The 19,864-nt window shown below is 38.5% G+C and overlaps 1 protein-coding gene across 1 annotated transcript in view; it reads right to left on the bottom strand.

Annotated features, from left to right (window-relative positions):
• The window catches only part of LOC136010049 (von Willebrand factor D and EGF domain-containing protein-like), a 183,118-nt gene that overhangs the window by 39,087 nt on the left and 124,167 nt on the right, over positions 1-19,864 (bottom strand). The window contains 3 exon segments of the mRNA XM_065670656.1: positions 2,237-2,499; positions 2,501-3,119; positions 18,511-18,675. Of these exon segments, the coding sequence (XP_065526728.1) occupies positions 2,237-2,499; positions 2,501-3,119; positions 18,511-18,675 (1,047 nt within the window).

Here is a 19,864-nt window from a genome sequence, read left to right as displayed (position 1 = left end):
GACATCTAGCTATGCTCTTCCAAAAGAAGGTAGGAGGTTAGACCTGGTGATCCCCAGTAGTCTCTTCCAGCCTGCACTCCTGTGAGTCTGTGATTCCCAAAGCAGGAAGACAGAGTAGAGGAAGAGGACTTCCAACCAAAACCTTACAGGGAGACTGAGGTGCTTGTCCAAAGGGGTGATAATATTACAGATATAAAATGTAGTAGGATTTACTTTAGAAGATAAATTCATTTTCAGGATGTTGCTTATTTTTTCCCTACCAGTCCTCCAAGCCTGATTTTAAATCTGCACATCTGAAAAAATATAAATAAAAATCAGGTTCTGTCACAACATAATATCACTTGGTAAAGTATTTATTATCTTAAGAGTATTTTCAGACACTCTTGTTAAACAAAGGTCACATCTCCTCAAGCTCCACAGGTATTAAAGCTTGCTACTTTTTAATCCTGGTGAATTTTGATATTAAATAGGATGGTGACCATTATCAATTGTGTCTGAGTTTGTCAAAACTTTTGCTCACTTGCCACAGATATTGCATTGAAGCCTGAAGGTTTTGCAGGTGTTGGTCTCATCTGAGCTTTGATCAGCTGTTCAGCTTTGCTGCTCCTGTTCTTAGCGGGTACTACTATTTTCAAGGAAGTTGGTACAGTCGTGGCAGCACTGTAAGGTGCTGATAGCTGAGGTTATGGCAGGCCTTAATCTAAGGAATTATCCTTATCTTTCAACTTCGGCTCTCATGATGGCTGAGCCACATCTGACATGGGAAGAGACATCAGTGACTGGAGGTACAATGGGTGCTGTTCATACTGCTGGCCATGCTCCAGGGTACTGCTCGCAGGTACACAGAAGAGCTCGGAATAAAGAAGAAGCAGGAAGCAGACAGGTTAATTCCTGACTCAGGTGACATGGTCAGTGATGAGAGACAAATAATGATGTTTGTGCATCATGTCATCAAGCCCCGAGACAGAGAATGATGTTGGTAATGATGTATTTTATCCTAAGGACTCTTCAGGGAGATTTTCAGTAATACCAGTAAGTGAAGAAAATATCTCATCTTGTGAGACAGTAAAAGGCAGAAGCAGGTTTATGTTTTAAGGACTATACTGATAGTATATACTAAATATACACAAAGCAGCCATATGCCCATATTTGTAAATATTCGTATGTCCATGGGCCTGGTCTTTGAGTGGAGGCCATTCTGTGGTCAGATTTGCTTTGGGCTTCCTAGTTCTGGGAGCTACCTGGTACTCTTCCAGCCCTGGGTATAATACAGCGGTCAGAGACAGGGTTGTTTTGTGACAAGTAACCTTCAGTCATTTAGAAGGGGCATTTCAGAAATGTGGAAATAGGCAAAAATTATAGCACCCAAGATTATAGTAACTTTTTCTTATGTATTTTCTGATTTATCTCCAGCTTCAGAGGGCTGCAGCATTGCTGGGGGCTTTACACCCCCATGAAGCCTTGCTTACAGCAAGGAATCCCTGCAAGGTCCTCCGCAGGGCATCACAGCTGAGACCCCCCTCTACACCTGCCTTCTCTGAGCACAGAGCTCAAGGAACCATAAGTGAAAGAGAATGAAATAGATTATACAAATAATTTTGCTTTCTGTAGTGAAAGGCCAATTAAGAGATCAGTTTATCAGAGGGATTTCAACAAAAGGTGTAATTAATGATAGCTAAATTAGGGAATTCATTGTTTCAACAATGTGCATAATACTACTGTTTTACAGAGGTATTCTGAGCTGTCTAATAAAGAACTCAATATATTGTGAAAACCCTTCTGGTGCTATACATTTCAGATGACAAGTTCAGTTTTGTATTAAAAATATTAGATATTTAAAAGTAATTTTTAAGGTAGTAGAACAATTAGATTTTTTTTTCTAGAATGTGTTCTATAGAGAAATTGAGTCAATTTTACTCTTTCCACAACATTTTTATATATTTTTAAATGTAATGACTTCAGTAGACTGAATCTGGCCTTAAGCAAGGGTAAGCAAGATCACAATCTGTCCCTGGTTTCAATAGATTAGATGTTATCAAATAAATGTAATTTTTCTAAGCAGAAAGAGCTTTTTCAAAGTTATAGAATGTTTGTCTATCATTTTGAAATATGATTGGCTTTGAAAGCCAGAATGTTCCCAGCTAGAAAAATCTCCAAATTTATAATCAAAATACATTTTTACTTTGGAGACTTACTAGATTTGAAGTTACAAAAGAAAGAGGATTCTCCCCCTTACCTTCACATGTAATTCCATCACCGCTGTATCCAGTAGGACAAGGCCCACATTTAAATCCTCCATCTTCAGCTGGCTCGCACCGCACACCCGTAAAGCATAGCGTATTAGCACAAACAACTTTCTGATGCATCCCACCACTGGGTTTTGGCAGTTTCACATGATCCATCACTGTGTTGTACACCTTTCTGACTACAGTGATCTGTGCTGGAAGCCCTGCTTTGGGAGCAGACCCTACTGGGATGCTAGCAGTCTGGGGAAGAATATATTAAATGGAAAGGGAAGGTGAAGTGCGTTGGCAAAGGAGGTGCTCTCTGCTGCTGTGTTGGTAAGTCTTGGGATGATTTAGTCTTTAAGACTGTGACTTGACCAGGCCATTTCCTGTATATTTTCCAATACCTGTACATGAAACGAGGTTGCTGAACAGCATGTGGCCTTGCAAAGAATGAACTTGCATTTGTGTTGTGATGAGAAGGAACAGTCTGTGTTGTACCTGGTTTGTATTGTTTAAAATGAAGAGGGGTATGGGTTGTCACACTGACGGTTGTTGCACTGGGGTCTGGCCCCTTGTGCAGAAAGAAAGTGTGTATATTATTTCTTTTTTCAAGAAAAGATTGTGTCTCGGGTGCTTTGGACTCCATACCAGTTTTTGCTGCTGACAGCGTGTGAGCTTGGAAAGTCTTCCTTTTCACTGTAAGAGAGGGAGTGTTAATGACTGTGGGGTTTCTTTCCAGAAAGTGTGTGCTTTCTTGTCTTGGAATTTGGGTTTGGGAAAGAAAGGCATGTATGTGTTGTGATGTCTTTAAAATGTGTTCCTGGTGAGAGCCTTTAGCATCTTCAATATTTCTTCCAGCAAAATCCACACGGCTTTGTGAAGATCTTGAAACTAAGGCAGAAGGAAGATAAATATTAGCTAAATGTGCTGGTCGAGAATTTAAAGGAACCATAGTGAACCTTTAGCTTATGAGCAAATAACATCAGTTCCAGAATTAAAAGAGTTAATTTGTCATATATGCTAAGGGCACATTTGTGATGGCTGGCATAGGAATGACATGGTGTTATCTGCTGGTGTTAACACCAGCACTGGATGCACAGGGAACTGCAGTACTGAATTTACATGGCAGTTCATGAACTACATAAAATATGTTTATGCTGGCTTAACATTGAGACTAAGGTAGTAAGTCTCAGTGGAGGTTCTGCACATTACTCTGAGGCACAGCACTGGGCTTATATTGCAGGGGTTAAATTGCAGCCAGGCATAAACACTTGCCATGCTGGTTTACTAATTTTGGCTTACATTAGTGCATGAGATTTTGGTACTATGCACCCTGCAGTCTTGACTGCCTAAGCTAATATTTGTTTCTTATTAACTGTCTCTATTGCAATAGCTTGCTGGGAAATGTTTAGCTGGACAGTACATAATTGAGATACTTTGCATTCAAGCTTTTGCAGTCTAGGAGTAAGATGAGACATTTCAGGTTGGGAAAGATAGATACCAGAGCTTGAGACTTAATGTTAAGATGGTCCTTGAAAGGATTGTGTCCTAAAGAGGCTCTAATCCTATCACACCAGTGTATAACTGTGTAATGCTTTTGTAGCCCTTATGGCAAAGGAAAGTTTTAGGAAAGCATTTAAAAGAGACAAATGAAAAAGCTTTGTTAATGCTGTGTACCACTCCGTCCAGATGTGAGGGACAGCATGTAGGAGAGTGCTGGTTTGTACCTGTCACCCACTTGTTACAAAGCCAGTCGCCTTTTCAGTTGTGTAAAGAGGGGTGATAGATGGGGAGAGGGTAGTCTGTGAAGGGCCTTGAAAGTGGAGACGAGTAGTTTGAATCAATACTTTCAGGAAGATTAATGGCCATCTGCTGACTCTAATGAATGGGAGAAGCTATTTTTAACCAGTTCTGGCACACTCACTCCATAGGAAATGGAATATATTGGATCCTGAACGAAAAACCTCACTTGGTTCTAGGGTTAACCCCATGCATAATGTACCTCTTTTTTAAAAAATATAAATATTAATCACTTTCTTAAAGCTCTTACAGTTGCAGAAATTAGCCACAGTGAGCAAGGAAAGAGATGAAGATGCTTGGCAATGGTCAAAATGAAAGTTGACTAGACCAAAGCAGATCTTGGCATCCAAAGTTGTTTTCATTTGGCTGATAAAGTGTCATTCTCTTGGTGGCTGGTGAGTGTTTTTTGCCCTGAAGCATTATGTTTTGGAGTTTTACAATGGTACTTGATCAAGCAATGGACATCAGTTGGTAAATACATGGATTTTACTGTCCAAAGTAAGGCTGATGAATGATGGGATACATGGAATGAAAGAAAAGAGATGATGAAGCAGGGAGGACGTAAGCAAAAAGAGCATGAGAGGATAAGAGCAGTCAAATAATTTTTAAAAATTAATGAAAGATGAAAGAAATATCCCTGTAGAAAATTATCAGTAATAGGTGATCCTTGCCTTTAGAAAATTTGATCCAGAGACCAGAAGTCAACAGGAATGTCAGTGAAGGGCTGAATGACCTCTCTGACAAATTTCCAAAGTAAGATCTGATTGTAACTTTAAGCTCCTTCCACTGCATCATAATTAAATGGGTTTTCCTCATAATTAAATTTTACTAACTAGTTAGGGGATCAGACTGACTATTTGCAGAAGGGAAATATGTTATTTCTTGATGAGATGATACAGGTGATATACCCATCCTGCAAACAAGTTTCAGCCTTCCCCATAAGGGGGAGCATATTGTTGGCGTGTATCTATGATAATGCAATTTTTACCATCTTAAATAATACTACCAGTGAAGTAGTGATACATTTTAGTTGCTCATTATGATATATATTGCTCAAGGTACCTCATCCACTCTGCAGAGGCCACCAAACTTCATAAGATCTTAGTATCATTCAAATGCGATAACTAGAGTGTCCTCTCAGCTTTAATTATTTCAAGCTTTTACTTACAGTGACACTGTGCAATTTAGTTAGGATTAGAATACGATAGATTTTTTCTGGAATACCTGAACATTTCTGTCTGCAGTCTTCCAGATATCTAAGTAAGCTAAATCACAGAATCATACCAAAAGACTGCAGACTCAGTTTTCTGTAGTCATTTGCTTTCTTAAATCCTGTACTACTTCAATTTATTTTCCTTGCAGTCAATCGATATCTTCAAATGCATAACCCATTATCAATGCAGAACTGTGATTGCACAAATCTGGTTTTCTCTGTGATGCCACTGTATGATTACATACTGGACTGGATGAAAATAACAAATAAATGACAAGGCAAAATGCTCAAGGTTATGTGACAGTACAAGAATACATTTTCACTACCTGTCAGTATTTCTGCCTATGTTAATGGGGAAATGTGCAGCACTGGAACAATTTGGTATATTTTTCAGAGAGGTAGATAAGAGACTGAGAACTTGCTGCTTTGCTCCAGCTGTGTAGGGCAGTAGCTCTGTTTGTATTGATGGAGTTACACCACCGTAAGCACAGAATAATGTGGGGATGGATTAGACCTCAAGAAGATAGATTTCTCTGTTGTCCTCTATCTGGGAAAGATTAGAACAAGGGTGACAGAGGGCAAATTTCCATTACAGATGTTTAACATCCCTCATCCAGCTCAATGCCAGGATACTTTCCATATGTGTGTTGCAGGAGTCCCCCCCATGAGAACACCACAGCCTTCGTTTTGCCTGATGTTTCAGGTATTTTGTGCCTCTTGCACTAAGCTCATAAATAAGAATCATGATCCGGAGACTGGTTATGATGCTTGCCAATGTCACTATGGTGTTCTTAAGGCACAGCAAATTCTGATTTCTTCTCTTGCTTGAATTGCATTTTATAGTGAACTTGTAGATGTCTGTAGTTGAAGAGGATCATGTTCATTCTGGAGATAATAAAATGACTATATAAGCTAGTAAAAACAGCAGTTCACAAACAGAGAAGGCACTCAACAGTCTCTTAAACACAGGGTGAGATATCAACACTCTGAAACACAGAAAATGAATCTAGTATATTTTCTGATTTCTGAGTTTCTGGTTTGATTGTTTTTTTATTTGCTTGTTAGTTTGGTTTTTGTTTTTGTTTGTGTGTGTGTTTTGTGTTTGTTTGTGGCTTGTGTGTGGGGGGGGTATTTTTATTATTTATTATTTTGTGCATTTGCAAGCCTTCAGAAAAAGGACACATCCAGGCTTGAATTAAGAGAAGTCACATCCCCTTCTGATCCCAACCATTTGTGCTCCCAGAGAAGCAGCACACATTTCATACTATGCGTGGGACAAGGTGGACCAGGTTGGTTACCATATTCATTCACCCAAGTCTTTGCCAGTCTTAGACTTAGCGCATCTCCACCTTTTCTTACCAAGCCTTCGAGGCAGCCGCATCCTAACCTACAACTAGCAGCTGATACCTCAAACACTTGCTTAAGTTTCTTGTGTATATAAGCATTTATTACCTTTTCATCGCCATGCTTCTCTTTACAGCTGTTAGAGTTAATAAATTTACATTTTGTTTTTTTAAATGCAAGTGTGACACTTTTAGGTAATGACATGAGGGAGACACTATAAGCATCACCATGTACTGCTGTCACCTTTAATCTAAGAAAATGCCCCAGTCAGACTACTCTTCAGATGGAGACTGGCTCCTACCCCTTATCAGGGTCATCTGGCTGTGGCCTTTTCTGCCTGTCAGTTCACCTTTAATTCTGATCAGGTGACAACTATTTCAGCATTCTGTGAATAGTTTAGGAATTCATTATTAACACAATTCAGTAAATTTACAATTTGTGTAGTTTTAGACCTATTAACATTTAGTGGTACATACTGTCTAGCACATTTCTCATTCAGAAGAATGTCAACAGAGAAATGCTCTTTTGACATACTACACTATGTGGGTCATCATTTAAAATTTGAAACATCTACCAGCACATAAATCAAATTTAAAATGTCAAGAGAGAATAGAAAAATTACACTGGTCTAAGAAGTCTTGTTACCAGAGTATCAAGGATCATCCCATTTCTCTCTACTTTTCCACATTAATGTTTTTTTTTTCCCGTATTTACTTGGTGAGAAAAGGGAGATGGAGCAACCGTCAATAGGAAGCTCTAGGGAAATTCTCGTTTTCTATCAATTCTTAATCTGCCGCTTTATTTTGTTAAGTTCTGACATAACTTTTTTCTCTAGCCTGAGTGTGGTTAATTCCTAAATTATCTGTTTAGCCATCCAGGCATACCCTAATATCTTCCCTCTCCCAGATATTCAGAAATACAGCTTTGATTCTCCCTTCCTCCAGCATCCAGAAATTCCCCACATTCAGGTGCTGGTTAGACTTCCTAGCCACTGCTGTCTCTTCTCTTACAATCACAAGCAGTAATACCCAGAATGAAGTGCTCAGCTCCTCTAAGTGAGGTACTTTTACTTCCCAAATTTTATGAAGGATGTAGACCCAGGATTATTTTTGTAGAAACAAAAACATTTTGAAGGCCCACTGAAATTGGAATGTTACTATAAATTTATATGGGAGCAAAAGTTCAGAGCTCATGATCCTTTACTAATTTCTTTATGTTGAAAATTGAAAATTCAAATGTATTGTAAAAGACTTTAGTGTGAGGTGTCCCTGCCCATGGCAGGGGGTTGGAGCTAGATGATCTTAAGGCCCTTTCCAACCCTAACAATTCTATGATTCGGGAACATACAGCACAGTGGAAGTAGGCACAGGCAAAAGTTAATCCCCACTTTGAAAAATGTGGAGAGAGAAGATAGGAGTAATAACTTTTATATGGGAAGTGCCCAGATCTGGAATTCGCAAATCTGAGAAGGATGTACACCTGTGTGAGAGGCGCTAAATGTGCATAGGTAGACAGAATGAGCCAGACAGGCTATTTAGCTTGAGCTGGACTAACAGAGGGAGGCAGCTTGTGGACCTAGTGTGCCTTGCATCCAGGCAGGTCGGCACATGAGCAAAGCAGTCACACCACCTTGTATCCATCTGTACAGGTGCATTCAGTCTTAGTAAAATCTGTGCTCTCAAACCAGCACTTCTGTGATGGGTAAATTTACTCTTTGCTTTAACAGCGAAATTAAAAAGTGAACATCTAGTTTGGCGTCCCTGAACTACGTTTCAGCCTGATACAAAAAGAGATTGCGTTGCTGATGTTGCTAGTTGGTGAACAGTTTTCTTCCCCTTCACCTACCAAAATCATGACCAATAGGGAATATTCTATGGAGTCTGAATCAAACATCCACTTCTGATTATAACCATTCTTTTGCTGCAGACTCTTTTATTTGTCAAATGTGATTGCAGCTGCACATAGACAATTCTGTAACACCATTCATAATTCTCAACTCAAATTTGTGAGAATGAAGACCTTTGGCCCACTGTAGGAGAGGATCTGGTTCAAGAACATCTTAAAAACCTGAACGTACACGAGTCCATGGGACCTGATGAAATCCATTTGCAGGTCCTGAAGGAGCTGGCAAATGAAATTGCTAAGGCACTGGCCATCATATCTGAAAAATCATGGCAGTCAGGTGAAGTTCCCGATGACTGGAAAAAGGGAAATATAATTCCCATTTTCAAGAAGGGGAAAATGGATGACCCAGGGAATTACAGAGCAGTCAGTCTAACCTCTGTGCCTGGCAAAATCTTGGAGCACATTCTACTGCCTTAGTTTATATTCATTTAAGTCGAATTTCTCCATAAACTTTAAATGATCGGCTCCTTTCTATATGTCCTGAGTAAATAATAGTACTACCGGGATATAAACTGGATTTCTAAAATGACACTCAAGTTTGAAAGTAATGAAACACTTTTCAATATGAAACTTCTCTTAATACATGATGTTTCATGTAATATATGTGTATCTGCATTCCAAGGAGGTATACATTAGCTTTTGATTAGTAGGATTCTTGGGACAAGACATCATACACAGGCAAAGTGCAAGAACAGGGCAAGAAGGGGATGAATACAGTGATAGCTGTACAGAAGAATGGGCCTTTGAGGAAAAGAATGTATTTTGTGTACTTTTTTTGCTGACTCTGTTTGTTGGTAGTGTTTTGTTTGTTTGTTTGTTTTTTAGTTTTATGATGTTTTCTGTAAGTGTTCAATAGACATTTTAACGTCAGACTCACCAGAGACAGTGTTTTTGAAAATGGTGTAAGAATTACTGATTGCAAAGATAAAAGCATGCTCCCCAAATACATCTTTTTCCCCTCCATGAATATTTTTCTTTATCAGTATCTTTTTTTGATTGTATATGGAGATTTGTAAACCAGCTATGTTTTTTACAAACAAACAGTGTTTTCTAAAACACCTCTTCTGCCTTCCAGTTTATTTCAAGATTTAATTGAAAACTTCTCTCCTAGGGGTTGGAAAAACTGTACGTTTGATGTGCTCTCACCCCTTGCACAGGAGCCTCGCTCCTCTTGCTCCTTTGTTAGTAGATGTCTTTTCATACTCTTTATGTTTCTTAGGCCTAACTCATTCTCTGCTGCAGTTTTTAGAAGTGCTGTTCTTGTCCTTTTCTGTGATTATCCAGCTAACAAAACAGGAAGCGACGGAGGAGTATGCTTACCATGGATCACCCATTTAGTCCCTTTGTAAGTTTTATTTTCCTTTCTTTCATTATCCATTGTCCATCTTTCAGGTCTGAACTGTTACCTCTCCTCTTTGTGTTCTACCTTCTCCAATTATTTGAGTCTTCAACTCTAATTATTTCAGCAACTACAAAGGCAGTATTAAGATACGAGTTCATAAAACTAAATTATATTTTCTATTCAGGAATTGGCAGTATATTTTACTTCTCAGCACTGTGAGAGACGGAAAAATTAACAGAAACTGTTCTTATCTGATGATGCCTTCATGGGTCTTCAGACTCTGTCATGGCTTGAACAGGTTGATAGATATATACAAAATAAGCTAAATCAAGACGGATCATCTCTGAAACATCTATGTAGAATTCTTTAGAACTGTAATAATAGATTATAAAGAAAGTCCATAACATTTCTTCAAAAGAAAATCCATAATATTGCTTCAAAGAAAAAGTAGCTTAAATTTGAATATTTTACTGAAATTGTCCTTTTATTCGATTCAAGAAGTAAATGGTCTAAAACTGTAATTATGTTGTTTTGAGCTGCAAACACATTAAAATTAGTTACTTTACATATGAAAGCCAAGACACAATCTGAACTATGCCTTGCTGAAGACCAGTAATGAATCTATTTTAATACCATATAAGCACATATAAATACCCTCAGTAAAATCATATTTTTATGGAATTCTCCACAATTTTAACTGACTAGGTTGAAAACTATCTATAGCTTCTTTCTAATATAGGGAAAAAAAACCCATGGAATTTCAGTGAGTTTTCAGATGTCATGTTACACATTTTTTTACTCAGTTATGTTGATTTATGTCTATTTTAACCAGTGGGTTTTTCACTATTGCTAGCCCGTTACAGTGATAACTGATGTGTCCATTTAGCTGTGCATAAAGACTGAACAATGTGCATTGAATTCAGGCTGTGGTTTAGAAGGAAGTTCGGCATCCCTATATCCAAGCTAAGCAGCATTGGTGCTGAATTCAGTGCTTATATTCCTTCTGAACAGCATATGCTTTTAATGCAACATTGCAGCAGTTCCTGAAGTGTGGTTATTGAGCTATAGCTCACTATTAACTTAGGTGTCAGCTCTTGACAAAACTTACTTCTGCCCTTTGAATACTATGGTGGCATGTTCTCTATATGAGAACATGGTGGCATGATTCTACAGACAGATAGGAAAAGCCTCACTCTCACAGGCCCTTGTTCTCATGGGGGACTTCAACCACCCTGACATCTGTTGGAGGGATGGTACGGCCTGGCACAAGCAATCCAGGAGGTTCCTCGATTGTGTGGAAGACAACTTCCTTCTGCAAGTAATAGAGGAGCTGACAAGGAGAGGTGCCATGCTTGACCTTGTGCTCACCAACAGGGAAGGGCTGGTTGGAAATGTGACGCTCCAGGGCAGCCTTGGATGCAGTGATCACGAGATGGTCGAATTCGAGATCCCCTGGACAGTAAGAGCGTGTAGCAAGCTCAGTGCCCTGGACTGGGCAGAGAAGAGATTCAGAGCAGCCCTGAGGAGAAGGACTTGGGGGTGTTGGTCGATGAGAAAATGGACATGAGCCAGCTTCAGTGTGTGCTCGCAGCCCAGAAAGCCAACCGTATCCTGGGCTGCATCAAAAGGAGCGTGACCAGCAGGTCGAAGGAGGTGATCCTGCCCCTCTACTCTGCTCTCGTGGGACCTCACTTGGAGTATTGTGTGCAGTTCTGGTGTCCTCAACATAAAAAGGACATGGAGCTGTTGGAACAAGTCCAGAGGAGGGCCACGAGGATGATCAGAGGGCTGGAGCAGCTCCTGTATAAAGACAGGCTGAGGAAGTTGGGGCTGTTCAGCCTGAAGAAAAGACTGCATGGAGACCTCATAGCAGCCTTCCAATATCTGAACGGGGGCTATAGGGATGCTGGGGAGGGACTCTTCATTAGGGACTGTAGTGACAGGACAAGGGGTAATGGGTTAAAACTTAAACAGGGGAAGTTTAGATTAGATATAAGGAAGAAGTTCTTTACTGTGAAGGTGGTGAGGCACTGGAATGTGTTGCCCAGGGAAATTGTGAATGCTTCATCCCTGGCAGTGTTCAAGGCCAGGTTGGACAGAGCCTTGCGTGGTATGGTTTAGTGTGAGGTGTCCCTGCCCATGGCAGGGGGATTGGAAATAGATGATCTTTAGGTCCTTTCCAACTCTGTTTTATGATTCTATGTTGAGAACAGTCATGAGACTTGCCTTCATAATGTTTGCGGTTTTCTCTTTGCAGGAGTATTAGGATGAGCAAGTAGAGACATTTGGTAGTGGCACTTCAGCTAGCAACAGTATTAGGTTTGATCTTCTCTCTTAGGCTCTGAGGCTGTGTTATGGAAATTATTGCTTTTAATGGAGCAAGAATTTTGAAGCAAGCCAAACTCACTCACGGATTCAACATTGTGACATAATAACTATGAAGAAAGTAACAGGTCCCCCCTTTTATTTGCATTCAAACAAATATAAAGGGGAAGTTATGAACACACCAGAGGCATTTGGGGGATAAGGAAGGATGAAGGTTTAAGGATTACCTATCCAGTGTTACATTAGATTAAGATGAATTTAAAATTTCATAAACCAGTAGCTTGATTCAAATCTGAGATTTGAAAGACAATATCCTGTAAGTACTGTAAGCAATGGACATTAGTATGGAGAAACTCTTAGAGAACTGTTACTTGTTAGTCATATAGAAGATTTATCAGCTCTTCCACCACCTACAGGTCAGAGAGCTCTGGTGGCACTCTCCAGTGTATGGTTCTAGCCCTTTCCCCTATAGAAATTAGAACAAGTCTTTTACATTTTTATCATAATATATGAGATAGTTATCTTTGAGAAATCAAAGACTGGACCAGAGGATCTTTCGAGGTCCCATCCAACCTGGGCTATTCTATGATTCTATAAAATTCTTAATCTAATAAATTAGAAGCATGAGAGAATTTCCTCCTGCATCCTGGAGGATCAGTTGTCTTGTGTTAGTTACAGGTTGTTGCTGTGTCACTTCAGATATGAACTAGTTCTGTACATTTGACATGTAATTTGGGGGGCAAGGTTCACATGGTTTGGCAGTGAACATCACCTGATTCTGCAAACAAACCCAGTGAAGTCGGTGCCACTACATCTATAGGTACCTGGTCATTGATGACAGCAAGAAGTTAAGGAGCTCCTTCAAAATTTTCCCTCAACAAAGACGAGTCTGTGTATTTCATACCTATTTTTACTCCCCTCCACTGTACTCTGCTTTGCATTGCTTATGAATTCTTTTTCTTCAATTCATGCTTGACTTTTGCAGTTAGTGGCAAAACTCTGGTGTTGCTTTAATGATGTCAGGATATTGATCCAGTCTGACTTACTTACAGTCTTAAAGGGCTTCTAAGTGCCTTTAACAAAACAGCAATCTTACCAAATTTGTGAAAATAGGGTTGGCTGTCTTTAAAAGCTGTGTACTATTATAGCTACAGGATTAAATGATGTGGAAAATTTTAAGAGGAGATAATCTTGTTCTCTATCTGTCAGTGTAAAAAACTACAGGGCCTGTATCCTCCATAGATTATTTGTTGGAGATTGAGTTGTTATTATCACTTAAAAGTCATGATGGCACAGTGATTGCTTAAGCAAAAGGTGGCACATTCTTGGTAGGAGAGAAATGTAATCTGTTCTTGATGTTCTGATTGAGTGTAAATATTATTCATGGCATATAGCTGAGTTCTCTTCCCTAGTGGTTTTATGGCTTGGGCTTCATTGGTCTTCTATTGCTGAGCTACATAATTTCCTAAATATATCATCTATATTGGAAGCACTTAACAAATTCTGGATTGACAGAGTATATGGATCAGTGAAGCTGGAAACCATTTATCTTTAAAATTATGTAAACATATTCTTCCCACCGTGCCTACTTTAGTTGTTATGTTTGGGTCATAGCATATATACTACAGGCTTCTGTTGATATTTTTCTGAAAATACTTAATATTTTATTAGGTATCCCTAAGGAGGAGAAGCCATTGGAAGGACTCTCAGGTTCCCTTTCTATCTTGACAAGTACATGAGTGGATATTCAGTGGCAATTACAAACTCAGAGGGCAGGAAAGGGTCACAGCTTATGTTCAAAATGCCAGGCTGATCCCAGCCTTGTGCAAAGATTACTGGTGTACCATTTGCAAAACTGTCTTTTATGAGACCTAATTTATATGGAATGTCTTTGTGTGGCATTTCTAACCCCACTTCAGATGCCATTTCATCACATACCCCTTGAAGGAGATGTCCTTGCATCATAACTAGTCAGTCGGGAAAAAATGTACATTTTGTCCTGAAATACACAATCTAGAAACACTAAAACAGTTTATGAAAGGGATTGCCAACTTCCAGCATAAACTCCAAAAATGAATTGTGGGCAGAGTTCTGACGGCTTGAGGCAGAGCTAGGGGCTGGAAGGCACAGCATTGGGTTGCAATGCTTCCCTGTTTTGGAGCCCACAAGAATACCTGGGAGGTATTACAACACAGAGGTAAATCAGAGTATTATTTACTATTTATTTGGTATTTCTGTTATGCCTTCTTTGCAAGGATGTCAGACAACTTCATAGCTAATGATTGCACATCAAAATATTCCTGCCTTCAAGTAGGCCTTGAAACTCACTGCATAAACTATGTCAAGGCTGGTTAGTTACTCGTTGCAAAACACCCTCTGAATGCTGAAAAGTGTATGCATTTTATCTACACCTATTAGTATATACAGATTTTGTATTTAAAAGTTCTGTGTGTAATGTGCCTGCTTTAACAGACTTTAAGATGTGTCTTCCAGGAACAGTGCTGGACTTGCTCTATTAGGGTAATGCTATTTATTTAATGGAATTGCTTATGATTCACATTGGTGTGAGACTGGAGTTTGGGCCTTGATCTTTTTAATGCAAATTTAGACATTCTGTTAGATAAGAGATGAAAGGAGACCATTATGTTCTTCAGTCATTTCCTGAAGCAAAATCGTTGTATTGGTTCTAGCAGTAAGAGGTCCCTACTGCTGCAGTTAGCCCCAGAGGTGAAACCTTGGGTTGGTGACCAAAGCTCTTAGTGGATTTATTTCTTGGTCATGGACAGTGATCAATGATGAGTGCCAATAATGACAGCAGTGATTTCAAAGTTTAAAGTTAAGAATGTAAAACTTAAGACTATTATGTTTCTCTGGTGTTAGACTGAGCACTATGTGTTTAAACACACACATTCTTTTAATTCTAATCTTTTAATTTTATTCTCCTTTTAAATCCACACCTTGTTGTTGATCTGACAGTGGTGCAAATGAGAAGGTCACAGAGATCTCTCTGATGTAAAATCAAAGTGAATTCAAAAGCACGATGCAGATACTGGAGTAGTGTAGAACGTAAAGTACATAAACATAACAAATAGCTGGCATATACAAAAATATCAAGTGCCAGATGTCTACAACACTGCAAATTAACTGCTATGGCAGGGGAGCTAGCGGTGGTTTTCAGAATGGAAAAGCAGAATTCTATTACAGAGATCACAAAATAATCTCTCCCTTGATCTTTGGCTCCCTAAACCAGGAAAGGCAGAAAGAGCTGGCTCTGAACAATCATTTATCGGTGATGGATGTGGCACTGCTTTGTCCAGTAAAATTGCTGATTTACTAATAGGAAAAAAATAAATCTTTTGTGATGACACCAACCTTTCTAATCTGCTAAAGGAAGTGCAAACAGATGGGTATCTCTGTGACTGTGAGTGATGAAACCAGTCTAGAGAAATACCAGTAGTGTCTGATGAGAGCTAATATTACAACATGCAGTAACATCACCAGCATCTCCCATTAGGATATGTTCATTTTCTTTGTGCCAAGAATATGACCAATGATACTGTATGGTTCGATTTAATAGATCTGCCTCTTCTAACAAAAAGGTAACAGATATTTTATACAAATGTGAAATGTGCCCAGGGAAGCTTGGACAGCTTTAAAGTCCTTATACTTTCCTCTTTATTGGAATTCCAGCAAAATTAAGGGACTTCATGGATTTTGAAGAGAGAGAAATAGTTTTTTTGGTTCTGATAGAAGAATGTGTTTTTAAAAATAATAATTTCCATTTATATATCAAACTCCATACTAGCTTTGATACTGATAATGTTTTTACTGAAGGCTAACCTGATGTACTTCAAGAACAGTTGCAACTAAGCCTGGTTAATTTAAACAGTGTAGACTACTGATATAAACCAGGTAAAGCACATAAGTGAGAATAGAATGAGGCCCTGCTTTTCTTGGCAGAGCAGGTAAATACAGCTCAGAAACTTATTTGTGGAGTTACATGGTTTGCAGTAAGTCAACTACATCAATAATTAATACCTGTCACATATCAGTGCTGAGGAAATGGTACTTTGCTGATTATAAATCAAAATTGAAGGACTTCTGTGTGCAGCTCATCAAACATATGGTAAACAGTTATTTTGTGGCATATGTTTTCTGCTCAGTATTTTGTTGTTTCTTTATGAAAAAATACCCTTTAATCCTTAAATCACAACAATTGAGTATAACTTCAGGACAAAAGTAGCCAATAAAAGTACAAAATAGGGATTATCAAGAGTATTTTCAGATTAAAATTACTGGAGTTAGAAGTGGCACATAATCTCAGTACTTTTTCACAAGCACCATAGTAAGCTGAAAGAGGTTTGTTCTGTTTCCTTTGAAGAATGATAGCATAAGTTATGAGGGAGAGAAGCTATTATTCTAACAGGGAGGATTTATAATAATCATAATCCATAACTGTACATAAATTTAATTGAAAATCCATTTATTTTTGTCTGAAATCTTTTCATCATTGATGCTACACAATACTTCTGCTAGCAAAGCACATGAGTAAAAGCTAAACGGATCATTTTGGTCATATATTAGGACACTCATACAGCTGCACCCATTGCTTTAATTTCTAAATATTAAAACAAATGACTACTCTCGTTTCACCTTGAGGCACAGGATTCTCATCGTTTATATTGTGATATAATTCACATGAGTGAATATAAGGTTCTGATGGAGGAACAACAAAAAATGCTCTTCATTCCCTCCCCAAAATGATCAAACTGGTTGCATGGCTACATTTGCAGTACAAAGTCTTGGACTCAGTTTGCATATTTGAGAGGAAAACCAAACTCCCAGCCTCTGATACACTGCTCGCTTTTGAAAGAAGCATGTATTATTTTCAGATCCTGATACTTGGGATATTTCTTAAAACTTGCCTGGAGCTGTGTATGACACTGTGAATCACAGTAAATGGCAACTACTGTCTATGCTTCCCTTTTTTAGAACATAAACAAATTTATTGGTTAATGTTTATATAAGCATGATGTAAGTTTGTCTGATTTACTGGACCGATACCTACAGCTGTAGACTATCTGTTCTACTCAACAGCATTTAAATGCCCTTTAGGGTGTTCAATGCATATTCCATTATCCCATTAATGACAAGGTGTAGCTTTGGGCAAGTATAGAAATATTAGTTTATTTATATGAACAATGATTTTGTTTTTCTTCTCAACTGCTTTTACAGCTCCACCAAGTTACGGAAGAGTTGGTAGCTGACTTAGTGACTCTGACAGACTTTGTAACACTTTGTCCTCATTGCTAGAGAAAGAAAAACATTGGGTTTATTTCTGTGACCTTTAGATTCAGAGAACTGGCTAAAATCAATTTATAGTTAAAAGAGATTGGATGATACCTACACTAAGCAGTAAAATTACTTCTGCTTTGATAGCATGCATTAAAATACAACACCAAGGGAACAGTCATTGATTTGGACACAGAATGGAAAGTAAAGGTGGGTTTGTCAAGTGTAGCAAGTTGGAGAACAATTTGAGAGGTTTCAAGCCAGTCTGTCTTAAATATTTAAGAAAAAGATTTAGACGAAAACCAAGGAATCTCATCTAGTAGCTACTGTTATTAAGGAATAAACATGAATTCTCTATGCAAATCACTCTATGCAGTAAAAAGGGGACAACCATCCAGACTGTCCCTAAGGAAACATACACTGAATTATGAGAATTTCATTGTGAGAGACCAGGATCAGGTGACTGATCGGTGGTTGCTATGACATTACCACTTTCTGCCGGAGGTCAGCACCCAGCTTTTCTTTGTCACAGCAGAAGACCTCTTCTAATGACCAGTCCTCAGAGATTAATGGGACTAGCTGAGTTTCAGAGCTCCCTAAGGAAGATTACTGCTCAGGCTATGAACAATACTGTTGAAATGCTTTAATTATCTGTTGCCTTTAGTTGTTGGCATAGTTCTTGCGTGACACTTGGTTTATTATCATCTTCACAGGTCACTTTGGGGAAAAATTGCCTTGCAACAAAAGAATTAGGAAAGAAGGAAGGCAGAGTGATACTCACATTTTGAAATCCTATGCCAATACTGTGGCAGAAGTATGGATGTGATTCATACCATCTACTCCCTAGTGGCAAATGACATGGTTAATCTGTTGAATTTCGACTCTCAGAGCCAGGTATTACTGAAATAAGACCTGCCAACTGCTTGTCAGGTAAGAGTGAAAGAAGAACACCTTCAGTGTTTGATTACAAAATAAACTATGTTGTAATGCCATGTTAGTTCATATTTTCTTACGGCCTTTGTATGCAAAACCTTTTCAATGTTCTAAAAATGAGAAAGTACCTGGTCTGGGGACTTTGGTACAGGTTCGACCATTTCCAAAAAACCCAGCTGGACATCGTCCACAGACATAGCCAATGTAAGGGGTTTTCCAATCAAAGCATAATACTCCAGGAAAACATGGCCTGTTGGCACAGGTAGTAATATGTGATAGTTGTGCTGCATGGCCTAAAAGAGAAGGAAGTTCAAGGGCATTTATTTTTAATTTCTTATTTTATGTAAAATTAAACAGTGACTGCCTGAGTCCAGCTAAAGCTTTATAACTGCTTTTATTATATAAAAGTCTAATTAATGCAAAATGTTCCCAAACCTTGAGCCAAACATGAGAATGTCCTGTAGGCACAGTGTAACAGAACAGCTGTTTCTCATTAAAGCAAGATTTATTAGTCCTCTAATTACATGTTTTCAAGTTAATTACTCAAAGTTGTTTGGCATTTATCATGGATAATATAGAAACTGTAATTTTCAGCATAAGTGAAAGATTAACTGAGTAAGAAATTGTATTATTCAACTTCCTTTTGGTATTTTGAAATTGGAAGGTAATCATCAAAACTTACAGCATATATACCTACCTTTAAAAACACACAGTCAAATACATATGTTTCTAATCTAGAAATCATCCTTAATGTGTCAAGCCTTGTATGACTGAAGATTGTGTTAATTATCTTAGAACTACGTGCAGAAGTTAACACTCTGATAATATATTTTATCACTTATGATGTCACTGAATAGCAAGTGTATATGAACTGCCTGTGAAGTATTTAATAGTGTCAAGACAGAGAACAGATGATGAATAAAATCTTAATGATGGTTGTAGATCTTTTTTATTTGCCTCCAGTGAGGTCTCCATTATGATTCTCAAGAATTTTCGTCTTGCACCTGATGATGAATACCTGCAAGAGGCAAGTCTTGCACATTATGATGGATACCTGCAAGAGGCAAGTTCTGGCTAGGTGTTGGCTGTCCTGGTACAGATAGGAAAAAAGGAGTGAGAGAAATATAATCTTTGGTTTTACATATACCCCTACACAACAGATATGTGCAGTCTCAACTTTTCTGTTCACTGCTTTCGCTAGAAAATCAACTAAACATGCAACGCTCATAAGGACAGGGCCAATGTAAGTATCATACAGGTGCACACTCATGTTGGAGAGTGCTGTCGTGCTCCACCTCTGGGAAACTGCCACAGTCAGATTTGTACTTCAAGAATCCATCTTCACTTACACACCAAACTCAGTCTTAATCCAGTGGATTGGATCCATCAGATACAGAAATAAAATGTCAGCATCACTTGGTTATGGCAAACTGGCATAAGCTGTCATTCTTCTCATCTTGTTTTCCACTGATCACTCAGATT

The sequence above is a fragment of the Lathamus discolor genome, chromosome 3 (genome assembly GCF_037157495.1).
Source record: "Lathamus discolor isolate bLatDis1 chromosome 3, bLatDis1.hap1, whole genome shotgun sequence".
NCBI classification, from domain to species: domain Eukaryota; kingdom Metazoa; phylum Chordata; class Aves; order Psittaciformes; family Psittacidae; genus Lathamus; species Lathamus discolor.
Note: the sequence above shows the minus strand (reverse complement) of the source record. Positions and strands in the feature narration are given on the sequence as shown.